The sequence below is a fragment of the Phyllobates terribilis genome, unplaced genomic scaffold, assembly GCF_046119375.1.
Source record: "Phyllobates terribilis strain yellow unplaced genomic scaffold, ASM4611937v1 Scaffold_3__8_contigs__length_932513732, whole genome shotgun sequence".
NCBI classification, from domain to species: Eukaryota; Metazoa; Chordata; class Amphibia; order Anura; family Dendrobatidae; genus Phyllobates; species Phyllobates terribilis.
Genome location: NW_027362763.1, coordinates 516,095,178 through 516,111,660, shown reverse-complemented (window position 1 = coordinate 516,111,660; position 16,483 = coordinate 516,095,178). Strand labels below are relative to the sequence as shown.

General features: G+C 42.9%; 1 protein-coding gene across 6 annotated transcripts in view; it reads right to left on the bottom strand.

Annotated features, from left to right (window-relative positions):
- LAMA2 (laminin subunit alpha 2) overlaps positions 1-16,483 on the bottom strand; it is a 1,447,346-nt gene that overhangs the window by 276,994 nt on the left and 1,153,869 nt on the right. For all 6 annotated transcript variants that reach the window (XM_073676060.1, XM_073676058.1, XM_073676059.1 and 3 more), the window contains one exon: positions 3,450-3,612. In XM_073676060.1, coding sequence (XP_073532161.1) covers positions 3,450-3,612 — 163 coding nt within the window. The remainder of the gene's footprint in view (positions 1-3,449; positions 3,613-16,483) is intronic.

Sequence of the window (16,483 nt, the reverse complement as noted above, 5' to 3'; positions counted from 1 at the left end):
AACAGTTTGAAAACATTTTTTTGACTTTTTTTTTACATTTTTACTTAGTCCTGTATGGGACATTAATTTTTATTTTTCTAATCACTGTTCTCATGCAATGTAATAGACATGTATTGTATTGCATGAGAGCTTTGCTGACAGTTTCACAGTCAGTGTCTCCTGCTAGACTTCAGCTGCAGGCTGAGCCTAGAAGGACACCGTACATGGCAGATCCGGAGGCGGTCATGTGACCTCCGGCTGCCGTGACAACGGCAGGTCCTGTCAGACATCAGGGGGCCGTCGGAGAGATAAGTGGACGACTCCCTCTCCTCTCACTATCTTCTAAATGTCGCGATCACTATAGATTGCGGCATATAGAAGATAGCAAAGGGTTAACATCATTGGGACCTGATCCAATCAGGTCCCGATGATGTCCCCTTTCAGAGCTGTCGCTCTGCACCGCACCCGTAGAGCTTGCAGGACCCTGGGGGTCCTAAGGTTTGCGGGACCACTGACCATTTATAAACGTCGGCGCTGCACAGAGCACAGCAAGCACCGACGTTTATGTACAGTGGGCAGTCGGGAAGCGGTTAAGAGAGCTTGATACCTAGATAGAATCCAATTAAAGCCGGAAGCCGGAAGGAGAAACGCGCGTCGAGGTGCTTGTGTGGTTCTCCAGCCCTCCCCTCACAACGCTAATATGTCTCCAGGTACAGCACTCCTTTACTGATATCTTACTATGCCGTGCTATATCTCTTTAGTGCTTATTGTTAAGCGCATTTTGACTTCTATCTAAATCAAATCTTTGCTGTCTCGGAGGCTGTTATGCCTGTTTGTGGGGGGTTAATTTCTGCCAACTCTGATTGAGGGCTGGGAATCCTCTGTGTTCCCATGGGTCCTTATTACACACTACTCCTGCAAATATTTTAGCAATTTGTCTTTTCTCATCATATGTGGATTTTCTATGTGTATGATTATATTTCTCTAATAAAATTGACTTTGTGCTAAAACCGATCCCGCGGTTTTTTCCTGACAAAAAGCTCTCTGATTTATTTTTTATTCCTTTGATATCTATTTGAACCTTTAGCTAAACTTATATATCGTTATAATATCTTATAAATCCATTTAGGGTTCAATTACTGTGATTATATACTGTAGATCAGAGGACTTTGTCCCCCCCCTTTTTTGGTTAGGCTCTGTCAGGAGGCCTGGGCCTGAAGGAAGAGGGAAGAAGGAAGGGGAGCGGAGGAGGCTCCAGAAACACAGAGGAAAGAAGGGACCCCAGGGGTGTGGACCGGCTGGTAGCCACCATAAGCCCGTATCTACCTGCGTAGAGGGTTCAAGCCAAGAGGGGAGACCGGTCCCCGAAACTAGTGGAGGCGGGGAACTACCCTCAGCTAGAAACCGGAGGCTGCGACATTTCAAGTGGTGCAGCCCCTCGTTACACCCGCTAGGAAGGCACCATATAGGGTCCAGGGAAACGGAGTGCACGTTTGCCCGCCAAGGCCCGAGGCAGCTGGACAGAAGCGTGGTCACTGGTGCGGTACGACAGGCCAGAGGAAGGACACATAAAGGGGGTCCCGTGAAACCCTCCAGAGATACCTGGGAGTCGGCCGAGCCCCTCACCTGGTGACCACAGTGCGACGTGGGCAGCCATTACCTGCAGAAGTGGTCTGGATAATAAGAACTGTGAGTAAAGACCCTGGACTGCATCACTGACTCTGTGTCGTCACTGCTACTCCTGCACCATCACCCCCATCCTCCGCATACACTGCCCTGAGGCTATAGTCCTCCCGTGGGGAGTTGTACTACACTCTGCTGCACCCACAACACCAGCCTCAGTGGTCTGCCCTGCAGCGGCGGTTCATCCTGACCGCAATCCACGGGTGGCGTAGTCGGACAATTTATAAATAGTAACAAACACCATAAATAGACTGCCATTTGGTTTGACCACCCTGAGCCACGGACCGGGTCACCGCCACGCGGAGACTACAACCCCCAGCATCCCACAAAAGGCCCGGTTCTGGGTTCCCCACACGGCCCAGGGGGCGCGTCAGCACCCTTATTTGAATTTTTTATGTGCTTAACTGCATGCATGTTCCTTCTCACTTTACATGTGGTTGTCCTGAGGAAGGAGTCAGATTGACTTTGAAACTCGCTGACAATAAACCACTTTTCTTCAAATCCTGGTCTTGGATCCCTATTGGAATTCAGCAGCGCATATTGAATCTACTTCTCATATCTAAAACTAATGCTGGTGCCCCTGAATGGTTCCCCTTCCCCCTCCATGCAGGGACGCCGACATACCCACTGCCCCTGGCCGTGTGGTGGTCTCCCCACCTCCTGTTTCCTGCCTGTCAGTGCACACCACACTGACCTCCCGGTGACGCGCATAGTGTGCGCACATGCTCCCCTGCTCTCAAAGGGGCAGTGCGCGCACATGGCAATTGCCCCAGCCAATAACTGGGAGGCATATAAGTATGAAAGGCACTTTCCCCAATAGTGAGGTGCCTGAGCAACGTTCTCCCATTAGCGAAGTGCTTGTGCAACTAGTGAGTTGTCAGGTCCTAAGTTCCTGGACCTGAACCCCTGATCCTTGTGTGACCAGAGCCCGAAATCGAACCCCTGGTCCTTGTTTGGCCAGGGCCTGTACTTGAAACCGCATCTGGCGGTACCTGTGAACTCTGAAGCTGCTCCGGTGGTACCTGACCCCTCAAACCTCATCTGGCGGCACTTGTGAACCCTGAAGCTGCTCTGACACTACCTGATCCTTGAAGCCGCACCAGCAGTATCCGAACCTGAAACCTTACCATCAGTCCTAGGACCTGCACCTGTGTCAGTCCAAGTTGCGTTCCTGAATCCATACTGACAAGCCTGTTCCAGGATCCGAATCCAGCCCTGTCTGTGACTCCGTATCAGTATCTGTTCTGCCTGAGAATCCAGAACCTGTCTTGCAAAGTTACTCCGAGCCCAGTCTGTGTCAGCGTACCAGACCCTGGGGGTCAGCAGGTGTAGTACAGATGACTGCCTAGATGTAGAACCTGGCAGCTACTTGCAGCTCAATTCTAACTCCACCAGCATGAACTCTAGTGAAAACCAAGTAGTCACTTAGTTACCCCCCCTCCTAGGTTAGCCCGGCCTATGGCACAGTAGGTTATACTTAATACATGCTTGTGGATGCTGCAGCAGCTGGTATTTGTTCACATTACTAGTCGTTGTGCTACATACAACCCTATCAGGTGAGCATAATACTATTGTTCCCCCACTGTATTACTTGGATTAGACCCAATTGCACTTTGCATTTTAAACTAGTAATACAAATATCAAACATGGTCATATGCATAATGCCTTATGTATGCTTTGTAAGAACATTATTTTTTAAGATTGCTACACACAAAAAAATAAAAAACAATGAAAAGCTACATTGTGAAAGTTTTCATACAGTATAATACAACATAATTATTTCTTACTTTAGCTCATCTGCAGCTGCTTTTTCCTGGTTCTTAAACATTCTTCTCCTGAGCTCAGCCATCATCTTGTCAACATCCTTCTGTAGCTCTTGGAAACTTTTGTCCTGTGTTTTGTTTTGTATACCCAGCATTTCATTCAGCTTTACAGCTTTGTCATATATGTCTACAGGTAGTAGAAAAGTTAGATGATACAGAATATATTAATATACCACAGGCTCTGAGAGATAGGGGTGCAGAGCAAGTTCAGCATTGATCATTTGAAAGCAACAGACTGAAAAAAGATGCACTTTCTTGTAGAGAACACATGTTGCTGTAAACAGCGGACTCAAAGAGAAATGGCAACAAGTGGTGTGGGATTTGAATAATACAGTAGCTGTGGTCACAATGACACAGGTTGCTGTACTGTAACCTTAATGCATCATTTTTACTCAACATATTGAAGAAAGTAGAATTTTTGTCTCGTTAAAGACACTGGATACCTATGACATGGAAAAAAAATGTTTTTTCATATGCCTGTGATTACCGTTAGTTAATAAAATGGCATTAGGCACTTCTTTCCTTCATTTATTTTCAGCCACCGTATTATACATTTTGCAGCTTGATCCTAGTTTCAGATTTTCTTTTGTGTGAGTGTCCCTCATTGTAGCATAGGCTGTATGTGAGGCCTATGTGTATCTAGGGTGTTGCTTTCGTCACTGCTCATATATCAGCAGAACTCATATACATTACTTATTTCATCTTGAGTTTTCCTCCTCATCTATAAACTATTTTCCCTGCCTCCCTCCCCTAAGACTGTAGCTGGTATTCCACTGTTTACACTATGAAGTTCTGTGTACAACTCTCTCCTTCTCCCTCCTGAGATCTCTAACACTGAGAAAAGAGAGGAAAGAGCTATTTAGAAAGCTACTTAACTATGCATTTAGGAATCAAATGAATAATAAAAAAAAATATGTGCGGAGATGTGTATGGCCTTTAAAGTACTCATTAATTTGCAATTACAACTTTCATGAATAGTCTTTGGTAGCCTCAATAAGCAAATGTTTTTATAAAGTGCCATATTACCCTTAAAAGGGAACCTGTCATTAGAAAAAAATGCTATTAAACTGCATATATGGGGTTAATCTGCAGGTTAATAGCGTCATTAACCTGCCTTGCGCCCGCAGATAGCCGAACGCTGGCTGGAGAACATTAACTTTATTCCCCCCAGCAGCATTGACGTTTCAGTAACAGGGGTGGTGCCAGTACAGGTCCAGTCACTGCTCTGAATATACAAAGCAGTGGTGGTAACCATGTCCCTGGCCCTGACTGACACAGGCTCTGCATTAGGGCTGGCTGTCCATCACACCCGTAAGACTGAAAGCTGAATGCTGCTGGGGGAATAAAGTTATTTTTTTCCAGGCAGCGTTCGGCTATGTGCGGGCGCCTGGCAGATTAATAACACTATTAACCTGCAGATTAACCCCACATCTGCAGGTTGATAGCATTTTTTCTGGTGACAGGTTGCCTTTAATTTTTAGATACAAGTACAGTATAAGTATAAAGCATTCACTGCTTAGCCGAGCTCTCTACAAGGTAAATTAAAGGAGTTGTCCAATACTTTTTAGTATGGCCCAAATGTCCCCCAATGTATTTGCCCTCTTCAAATAAGGGTTTTTGTAAATACCTCTCTTTGTCCTTCTTGCCTGTGAGCAGTGCTACCGCTGGCCGCTCACAGGCATCATGTGACCGCCCGGCTGTAGCCTCCTCTGATGTCATGTCAAGTGAGGCGTGACATCAGTGATGTGGTCCCCACGGTGGATGCTGGGCTGTGGGCGGGGTTAGCCTTCGCATCACACCCTGCATCCACCGCGCGCTTTCCCAATGAACGAGGAGAGGGAAAGGGTATGGTGGATGCTGGGTGTGACGCGTGGGATAATCCTGCCCACAGCCCATCACTCAGCGTGGAACACAGCACTGAGTCACGCCCGGTTGCAGCTGGAACTTGACGTGACATCAGCGGATGTCAGAGCCGGCTGCAGCCGGGGGGTCACGTGATGCCTGTGAATGGCCAGCCATAGCGCTGCTCACAGGCAAGGACAAAGAGAGGTATTTACAAAAACCCTTATCTGAAGAGAGTAAATACATTGGGGGGCATAGTAAAAAGTACTGGACATCTTTAATATTTTGAGTCCCTATGGCTCCATGTGCCATATGTGGTGTCTTCATGGGGCACAAGATTAAAGAAATATTCTCTGTAGAAGCAAGTCTGTGCCTTTTTTCTGGTATAGTTATACAGGATGCAAAAGAAAACAAAAAACTGGTATGCCTCCAAACAAAATCCGAAGCATATGTAGATATGGTAGGGTCCTGAAGATTTCTGTGGGTACTGTATCATGATCCTGCACAACTTAGGGCTCTTTCATATGTCTGTGATCATCAAACCGATCTCACAATGCATGGACTAGCTGAGCATCTCCCGACTCAAGTGTGACAGATTCATACGTATATTTCTATGAGACTGTCATGCTCCATTCAAGAGATGCATGGTCAAGTCTGTGCATTGTGATCCGAGATCAGCGATGATTGCAGTAGTTTGAAAAAGCTCCTCGTCATGTTCATGAGCATTTATTTGTACCCTCATAACCACAGGGACAGTGGGGCAGAAAGCCTCCATAATTACATTGAAAAACAAAGTGTTTCATGAAATATTTTCTATGCTCTTGCTTCCTCTTATCTAACTCAAAGTTATGTAAAAAAAATTGCATGGAGTGTGACTCATTTTTTAACATTTTGGTAATGGTAAGGATGACATTTAAAGGCCTCATTTTCTTGCACACTCCATGGAGAAACAAGGCTTAGAACTAAGCTTGTTAGTAAACTATAAATTATTTTGTTATTTAATTGGATCACATAACTCTACCAAGAACTGGATTTTGCTGCGTTCCAGTTCCAGAAGATCTCCACTGAAGAATTAATTAAAAATGAGGCTTTTAATAATACACAGAATGAAGGATTATTTCACAATTTATCTCTCCAAGTGCCGCTGCTGGCCATAAATTTTTTCAGGAAGATGGGCTCTAGATTACAGTGGGTTTTTGATGTGTTCATTTTTTCAGTTATTCTTTCTTGCTTGAAATGTTTATTAAGATTGAACAGTTACAAGTGGATAGTATGGGATCATTATTCATATAAGTGCAGTAAATACAACTTCCCTTGAGAAAAGGGTGTTAAAAATGAGGTATGAAATCATGAAATCACACTCTCTCCGTAGCAGCTACGAAACACAAAATACACAGTTATCTCGATGGCCAGGCTGTAATAAGGACAATAATAGAAAGGAAAATTTTTTTCCCCTTCTTAAAAAAAAATCTCTAACTGCATAATAATATTGTAAGATACTTATGGCTCTAGTGTTGCAAGTTATTTCCATGAGTTGTCAAGTGGATTTTAATCAGTTAAGGCAAAATTAGCATAATGTCCGTTGTGCAAATTTGGTATATACACCTGCGAAATCTCTTTATTTACACGTCCTTAAGCTTTAGTGGAAATATGTATGCTAAAGGTAGTACATTTGTAATGTGTTTGGCAGGTATATATTTTTTTTAACTGTATAAAAAAGAATAGCCTGTTATACTTTAAACGAATTCACCTGTACCCATTTCAGGGCCGACCAAGTCTATCAGGCACCGCTGCATTGTTCCAGAGACACTAGCCAGCACAGTGCCCAGGCAAGGATACTAATAGCTGTTCTAGCCAATTAGGGGGCTCTGCTGACATCAATTAGAGGTGCTGACCAGTGGACCAATCAGTAGACAGGTTCAACAGCCAATTGGCAGCCTTCGTGTTCCATTTAATTCTCTCTTTTCATTTGACCTATACCAGTGATTTTTATTGCATGTTGTCCTGGAGTCAGGCTTTTCCTTTGATCATTCTCTTGGATTACTCTCTAAATGCCAGTGCAGTCTGACTGCACCCTGAAACATATGGTGTACTACTGTTCTTGTAAATCATGGACCCCATTATAGTCAATAGGGTTTTTTATGGTCCCTTTGCATCTATTATGTAACAGATCCATCCTCTGCAAAAATTCTGTTACTCTATCTGTAGAGCAAAACAAAGCAATGGGAAGGCAAAATGGTAGGAATAGAACCATATTCTGCCTGCTGGAATCTGGCATAGATGTCTCTGACTATGATCCAATTTTATCCTCGTCTCTGATTCTCTTGTTCTGACTTTACTATTTTCCCACTGGTTAGCAGCTAATGCTCAGGATTAGGGCCTCTGCAGCAAAGACCATGGAAGCCCACTTTTGAGATAACACAGTTATTTTTCTTTCAATAGAGTCAATATTGAGCGTATGTAAATATACTGACATAAACGTTACATAGGTTTAGAAAAAACTTTTTTTTTTCAGGTGCCAAGGTTTTTTTAATGGATTTAGGGTATTTTGAGGGTGCTGAATTCAAGAATCCCATTACTTTTGCTGGATTGGTTCTAGTTTTTGAGATAATTCATCCATGAAAATAATGCATTTCCCCAATGTAACTTGTATGTGATAACAAATGCAATAGCTTTTCATCTGTCTTTTGACTTTTTAACAGTGTCTTAGGTAATGAAAAATCCCATATAATTTTGTATTTCAATTTGTAGGCTTACAATGCTATAATAGTGACTTTTTTAAGCCAGAATTCTACTGCGATTAATTAAATAACTATTAAATATCTCAGAAACTAGAGCCAATCTGGCAAAACCAAAGTCATCAGCACCAAAACTTAATATAAAACCGTTTAGACATCGTTGGCATCAAAAATCACTAAATACCAGAGTTATATTTTCAGCAGTACGGCTAAGATTTGAATGTAATGGTGAAAAGTGATGTGAACAGAAGATGTAATCCAGAATGGACAAAAAATTAAAAGTTAAAGCATCACATTTATTAAAAACAGTGACCAAAACCATTATTCAATTAAACACAATTCCTTTGCATTTCTAGACCTTTTAGTGTTCTTAATCACCCCATCAATAGGAACTCTGAATGAGCTAGTAATCAATAGGCCAAGTGTTTCTTTGCATAATGTATTTTTCTTGTCACTGTTTTTAGCGGACAAGATATGTGATATTTTACCTTTTACATTTTTGATGGTACTGAATTACATCCTCTTTTGTACACTGTTCCAAATTATTATGCAAATAATATTTTCTCAGATTTTCCCAAATTCCTATGTGCAAATGTAACATCACCTAGAATAAAGTTTTGAGTTGAAAACTGTTTGATTTCAGTTTGTAATAACCTGCTAATGCTTATAATTTCAAAAATGACCATTTTTTTGTTCTTTATTAAAATGAAAAGGTTGAAAACTCTGCTGTGCATAATAATTTGGAACATGCATTTTGAGTGCAGTTTGAGTGTTTTATTTTTTAGAAAATATACTGTTATCATAGGCAGTTTGTACAAAAACCTTTCAATTGTACTCTAATAGTTATTTGACTGGAAAATTACAATGACTGCAATTCATATAGGTAATTTGGGAAAATCTGAGAAAATATTATTTGCATAATAATTTGGAACACAGTGTATATGGATGAACCGGCTTGGGACCATATCAACTAAACGATTCCACTCCCCCACCGTGGTGAACTGTTAGAATTTTCCTTCTTTTTCATTTTATGTGAACAGAGCCTAACACAGACTGATGACACACTACATGTCCTTTATAATCTGCTGTCACTGACTGACTGCAGGATGCTGATACATCTGGAAGGCAAAGACTGGGAATAAAAAATTTCTGTGCAGCCTTGCATGTTATTATTGGACAGCTCTTATGGCACAGAGGACCATTTTGATAATATTCTATTAAGGAATTGCTCTTTTTGTGCTCAGTGCCTCTAAACTGTAACATGTTCTTTATTGCAGCAATTTTATTTAACGTATATTCCATTACATTTGCTATAACTCCATTGATGTTTATCCGGATCACACGCACCCGGACAAAACTGTAATAATAAAAGGGACCGAACCCAATTTAGAAGTCACTTACACACATTATTTGAATCTAAAAACTTTCTTTATTCCAGGAGCTAGTTGAAAGTAAAATCATTTGTATTTGTAAGAATATCAATACTCCAATGTTTAAGAACTATAAATGTCAGAGAAATAAAAATGTTTGGTAAATGACTGCATGCACTATCTGAGCTGGCAATTGAAGCAATCTCGAGTCACTTTATACAACATTGAGGTAGTACTATAAGAGGACAACAAAACAGTTATTCCTGGCCGTTCACAACGAAGCAATTTCACGCTCATTTTGTGACTGTATTTATTCAAACATGCATTAGAATTATTACACTTAGCGAAAGCTTTTACTTTAAATCCTCCTAGATTCGTCTTTTCACTGCGCCGTGAAGAATAATGTGCGGCATAAAAAGCCGGCTTCTAAGAAGTACATTTATTTCCTTCATTTTAAGCATAGCATAAGAGCACATAGATTAAGCTAAAGTCGGAACATCACAAACACGTATATACGTAGAAGCAATGCAGTCATTTATTTGCTGATAATATTATTTTAAGAGCCTAACCTGAGAATTAATAGCACAGAAAACGCTGGATGCTTAGGAAACCGATTGCGGCACGATACATTTATGAGTATAAAGTCATATTGTTAAATTATTAAAATATATGTATTTTATAAGGTATTAATACAATTTAAGTGCTGGTTTAGCTCTGGTGAACCTTCTTGTGCATGTTACAAAAAAGCCATTGGGTGTATCGAAATAACAATCGACTGTGGACCTCACGACTAAGGCTATGGTCACACGTTGAGTATTTGGTGAGTATTTTACATCAGTATTTATAAGCCAAAACCAGGAGTAGGTAAAAAATACAGAAGTGGTGAAGTTTTTTTTTAATACTTTTCCTCTGATTGTTCCTCTCCTGCTTTTGGCTTAAAAATACTGAGGTAAAACACTGACCAAATGCGCAATGTGTGCACATGGCCTAAAAGCTGTTTGAGATGTCCGTCATAGTCGGCCTGATGTCAGATCACAATGCACGGGTTGGCCGCACATTTTCTGACCTAAGAGTGATATCTTCATATTTTTCTATGAAGCTGTCATGCTGGGGTCAGGAGATGTGCGGCCAACCCGTGCATTGTGATCCGACATCAGACTGATTATCATGGCTATCTGAAAGAACCTTAAGTTCTGAAGAGGAGTATTTAGTGAGTTTTTGATGTTACAGATTTTCTGCATCATTTGTTCACCAATTAAGGTAAATTTTAAGGTAATTTTAGCCACTTGCACTTTCTCATTGCATTTTTGAGTGCTTTTTTACATGTGGGAACTTAGTCTTATCACAGAAGGATTGTCTCAAGCGTATAATCCTTTCAGTCATTCACATATAAAATTCTTAAAGATTCTTATTCTTATTGATGTGAACAATAAGTATATTATAGTAAAAGTTATGTATGTTTGCAAAAGTAGGTGAACAAATTTTCAGGCTTCTATGACTTTTTCTAGCTAGAAGTGCAACTAATGCAGCCATCTCGCTGTTAGAGAACATTTTATGATCCGTGTTACAGCCACAGTTCCTAACCCAACTGTGGATTTTCTAACCTTCAACTAACAGCCTCGAATATCCCTACTATGCTGTTATTTCAGCTCTGTTTATATGTGATCATGGCCAGCCTGGGGATGATAAAGAAGTGCTAGAGAAAACATAATTTTAACAGGAGTCTATTTTTTGGCACTTTCAGAGCTATTTTATGTGATCAGATGTTAATGTATATAGTACAATACAGAATAGTGCAAAATGAAAGGCAAAAAAACATTTTTAGGGTGAAGGAGAGGCGTTTAAAGGGAAACTATCATTAAATTCATGTTGCCTATCGCTTTTTCTGTACATCATAAATGGGAGAGATCTGTCAATCAACTAGAGCAGGATGGGAAGAAGCTGGGTGGAGGCTGCGGCAGGGTTCGCAAGTTATATTTTCTCTGAAATGCAGCTGTATTTAAGAGAGAAACATACATGGCTGCAGTTATGCAGCCAGGCCCTGATTCATGTTCCCATGGTTTAAGGATTATAAATCTAGAGGCAAATTCCCTTTAATGGAGTTTTCTTTAGTCTGTGAATTACTTTTTTTTTTCCATAGGCTTTTCTGTAGGACTTGAAAAAAAACATATATTAACATTTTTACAAAAGCCACTAAACCACTTGAAAAAAACTTTTTTTTTCAATCGGAAGAAGCCTTAGTTATATATTTGGCTTCTATTGAAATTGCAACTTATAGTCAAGGAAAACAGAAAAGTAATCCTGAATTAATCCTTTAATTATGTTTAACCAACTAACACAAAAAAATGGATACGTGTAAGGAATAGATTAAACTAAAAGTGAACAGATGTAAACTATGCACGGTTTATTTACATTTACACAAATATATTCCTGGAGACTTATTAACCCCTTAACAACTGCTGATGCACTCTTTAATGGTGGCCATTATGGGACATTAATTACGTAAATATCACCCCCGATGGGCGAAATTACAGCAGGTGTCAGCTTTATATTATAACTGACACCATGCTGCATTTTTCACTATCAGTTTTAGCACCGCTCATGGCCATTTTACCCCTAAATGCTGTTTTCAATCACAATAGGTGTTTGGTGCCCCAGGAAAGGTTGGTACATAGAATGAGAGCAATGGGACAAAGGGAAAATATGTGTAACTTGGTTAACAAGTGGTTCAATGATAAGAAAAAAGGGTGTCTATTAATTGGACCCACTCATATTTGGTTAAAGTTAACAGTGGAGTACCACAGGGGTCAGTATTAAGCCCTCTTCTTTTTAATATATTTATTAATGTTAATTTAAAGAGCAAACAATCTAATTTAAATATTTGCAGATGATACTAAACTCCGCATGGTATTCAATGCAGAGGATGATAATTCAATATTACAGAGGAATTTATGTAAGCTGGAGGCTTGGGCTGAGAAATGGCAATTGAATTTTAATGTAGATAAATGTAAGGTTATGCACGTAGGCAGATGAAATAAAATGTATAATTATGTGCTAAATTTTAAAACAATTTGTCACTGAAAAAGACTTGGGGGTATGTATGGACAGCAAACTCCAAGGCAAATTAAATAATGGAATGAATTAAAGGAGGCATAGATGATCATGAAAAGAACATAGTTTTGCCTCTATACAAGTCACTAGTGCAACTACATGTACAATACTGTGCACAATTTTAGGCTCCAGTGTATAAGAAGGACATAGCTGAACTTGAGTATGTGCAGAGAAGAGCAACCAAGATTATTAAGGGAATGAGTGGACTGCCATATCAAAATAGGTTATTAAACTTGGAGTAATTACGTTTGGAAAAACAAAAGCTTAACCCCTTAATGACCACCAATACACATTAAAATGGCCTTTTTCCTCAATGGCGGTCAGGAATAAGTGAATAGGGCCCCCTGTGGGCACAACTCCTGTGGAGAACAGATATACATGACAGCTGACACACTGTGGTATCAGCTCTGGCTGGTTTTGGAAATGATCGTGGCCAATTAATCCTTTAAATACTGCTGTCAATCGTGAAAGTGGTATCTAAGTGGTAAAAAGGGGGTTAAAAGACCCCCTCTGGCAGGATCACCCTCTACAATTATAATTGCGGTTGTCAATCATTGCCATGGTACCCTGAGGTCATCTGATGACCCCAGGTTATGGTAGCTTGTGTGATCCTGCTATAAGCAGGGTCTCACAAGCTTTGTCAGTGACACATTGACAGGTCTCTGGCTTTGCAGTAAACGAGTACTGCAGTGTATGAGACCAGTGATCAAAGTAAAAAATATTCATGTCCCACAGTGGGTAGTAGAGCTAAGAGAGCAGTTTCTGGGTAGTAAGGCTAAGAGAGATGTCCACCGGTAGTATGGCTGAGAGCGCTGTCCCTGGATAGTAGGGATAAGAGATATGTCCCTGGTGGGTAGGGCTAAAATTGCTGTTCCTGGGTAAGAGCACTAACTCTGGGTAGTAGGACTAAGAGAGATGTTCCTTGGTAGCAGAGATAAGAGAGCTGTCCTCCGGTAGTAAGGTTATGAGATTTGTTCCTGGGTAGTAGGGCTAAAAGAGCTGTCCATGGTAGTAGGGCTAAGAGAGCTGTGCCAGATCTCATAGTCCAAGATGGACTGCTCCCTAAACAAAGTGCTGGCTACATCTGCCCTGATTCAAAGTTGCAGTCACATAAAAGTGCTGACTAACTGCATTCACTGTGTGCACTTTTTGTGCTGGCTGACTGCCTTCACTTTTTATGCTGGCTGACTGCCTTCACTTTTTGTGCTGGCTGACTGCCTTCACTTTTTGTGCTGAAGGACTGCCTTCACTTTTTTGCTGGTGGACTGCCTTCACTTTTTATGCTGGCTGACTGCCTTCACTTTTTGTGTTGGCTGACTGCCTTCAATTTTTGTGCTGACGGACTGCCTTCACTTTTTTGCTGGTGGACTGCCTTCACTTTTTGTGCTGGCTGACTGCCTTCACTTTTTGTGCTGGCTGACTGCCTTCACTTTTTGTGCTGGCTGACTGCCTTCACTTTTTGTGCTGGCTGACTGACTTCACTTTTTGTGCTGGCTGACTGCCTTCACTTTTGTGCTGGCTGACTGCCTTCACTTTTTGTGCTGGCTGACTGTCTTCATTTTTTGTGCTGGCTGACTGCCTTCACTTTTTGTGCTGGCTGACTGCCTTCACTTTTTGTGCTGGCTGACTGCCTTCACTTTTTGTGCTGGTTGGCTGCCTTCACTTTTTGTGAGGCTGACTGCCTTCACTTTTTGTGCTGGTGGACTGCGTTCACTTTTTGTGCTGGCTGACTGCATCCACTTTTTGTGCTGGCTGACTGCGCTCACTTTTTGTACTGACTGCTCCCTTTTTATAATGGCTAACTGCATTCACTGCATTCATTTTTTGTGCTGGCTGACTGCATTCACTTTTGTGCTGGCTGACTTCATTCACTTTTTTTGTGCTGGCTGACTGCATTCACTTTTTGTCATGGCTGACTGCATTCACTCAATTTCAAAGATGGCACCCGCTCCTTTCGCTGGCACTGCTCCCTCTACTAAGCGATGGCTGTGTCCATTCAAATTCCAAGACAGCACCAGCTCCCTGTGCTGGCTTCACCCTCTCCTACGCAGTGGCTATGTCGATGTAGAAGGTAACCAGTACTTAATAGAGGGGGTGGCGTCATCACAGGGGACAAGTGCCATATTAGATTTTGATCTCCAGCGCACTGCTCTGACCAGCTCTCCATATGCGGAAATGGAGAGCCAGTCCTTCTGTGTCCTGACCTTGCAGTCCACATAAAATGATGTGGAGGGACGGATTAGGACTATGGGCCTTGAGTTTGACATCTCTGAGACTATAGATCAGAACTGGGCAAAGTGCGGCCCGCAGGCCTGATTGGAACAGCCAGAGGGCTGGATGTTGCCCCACAGGCCACATCCAGCCCTCTGGCTGTTCCAATCAGGCCTGCAGTCCAAGACAGCCGAAGGTGTGAAACAGTGGCCGACGGACTGCACTGTGCCTGTCCACTCGCTGTCACCACTATCTCCATCCAGACCACCCGAGTCGCTGACTGCATTTGTAGTTGCTGACGTGATGATGTCATTTCATCTCATCAGCGCACCAGAGACAGTCAGGAGCAGAGGCACAGCATCGGGGAAACTGGAGCATTTTTTCATGTGTGTGGGATGTTTGGCTGGTCATGGGGATACTATGGGGGTCTGTGGCTGCACATGGGAAGGCTATGGGGATCTGTGGCTGGGCATGGGGACACTATGGGGGTCTGTGGCTAGACATGGGGAGACTATAGGGGTCTGTGGCTGGACATGGGGAGACTGTGGGGATCTATGGCTGGACATGGTAAGGCTGTGGCGCCCCTGAGGGTTCGACCGCCACAGGGATGCTGCACTTCTCTAATGGAGTGTAGTGTTCCTCCTCTGAGGTAAGGCCAGTGTGATAGTCATGGCCCAGCCTTTGCATCCAACACCACATTTCTCCACCAGAGGGAGCTAATGTGCACTAGGTGCTGCTCCCCTGGTTACAGGGAGACTGGGGAACCAAGAGTTAGGGGAACCAGTTAGTAGGTAAGGGTGGAGGACCTACAAGTTAGTTACACTTTAGATGTCATATTTAATAGAAAGCCATCTTTGGTCTTGGTCTTTTCGCTGGTCCTTTTGCTAGTCTCTTGGCTAGCCTTGGCTAGTCTTCGGCTGTTCTCTGTGCTGTCAAGTACTGTGTGTAATGTGACCTCCCCCCCGGAGTGCAGATCCTGTGTGGGCCTGCGCCGGCAAGGGACAGAGCCCTCGTACCCTGGCCTTGGGATGAGTGGTAGGTTGTAGACCAGGAATGTCTCAACCCGGCCAAGGACCAGGATCAAGAAGGCCCGGAGCTTAAGAGTGTGGCTCCACAGCAAATGGATCCCAGGCAGGATGCAGAGGGAGCGGTGTACCCCATCTGTCCTCGCCAACCTGATATATTCAGAGGGACTCCGGCTGCAAGAGGGGTACCGGCCCCTGACACCCGATCTTGCTACTCTACGTCCTGGACGGGAAAGCCCGGTAGGCCCAGAGGATCCCACCGAGTATCGAATGGAGCGGAGCTGCCACCCATGCCCTTGTTCTGAGAGGAGTTCAGAGGGAGTCCCGGCCTATTTGCACACACACACGGACAGGAAAGGAATCGGTCTGTAGTTCAGAACACTCTGCTGTAGGGTCCCGACTGAATGGTGGACTTACTCGGAGGTTGTCGGACCCCCATCTCTGGTGAGCGCAGGACTCCATGGGGAGCAGGGAGTCGCCTTCCTTTGCCAGCTATGTGAGTAAAGCCTTGGAAGTTCACCCCTATGGCGTCCGGACTGTTAGCTCTGCGCCACACCGCGGGACGCAGCATCCGTTTCTCCTCTACTACTACCCCCTCCATCCTGTCCCTCTGCCCTGAGGCCTTGCTCCGCCTGTGGGGAGTAGTAATAACTTTGACCGCCATAACATCATGCCTCAGCGGACTGCAGCGGTGCTGGTGG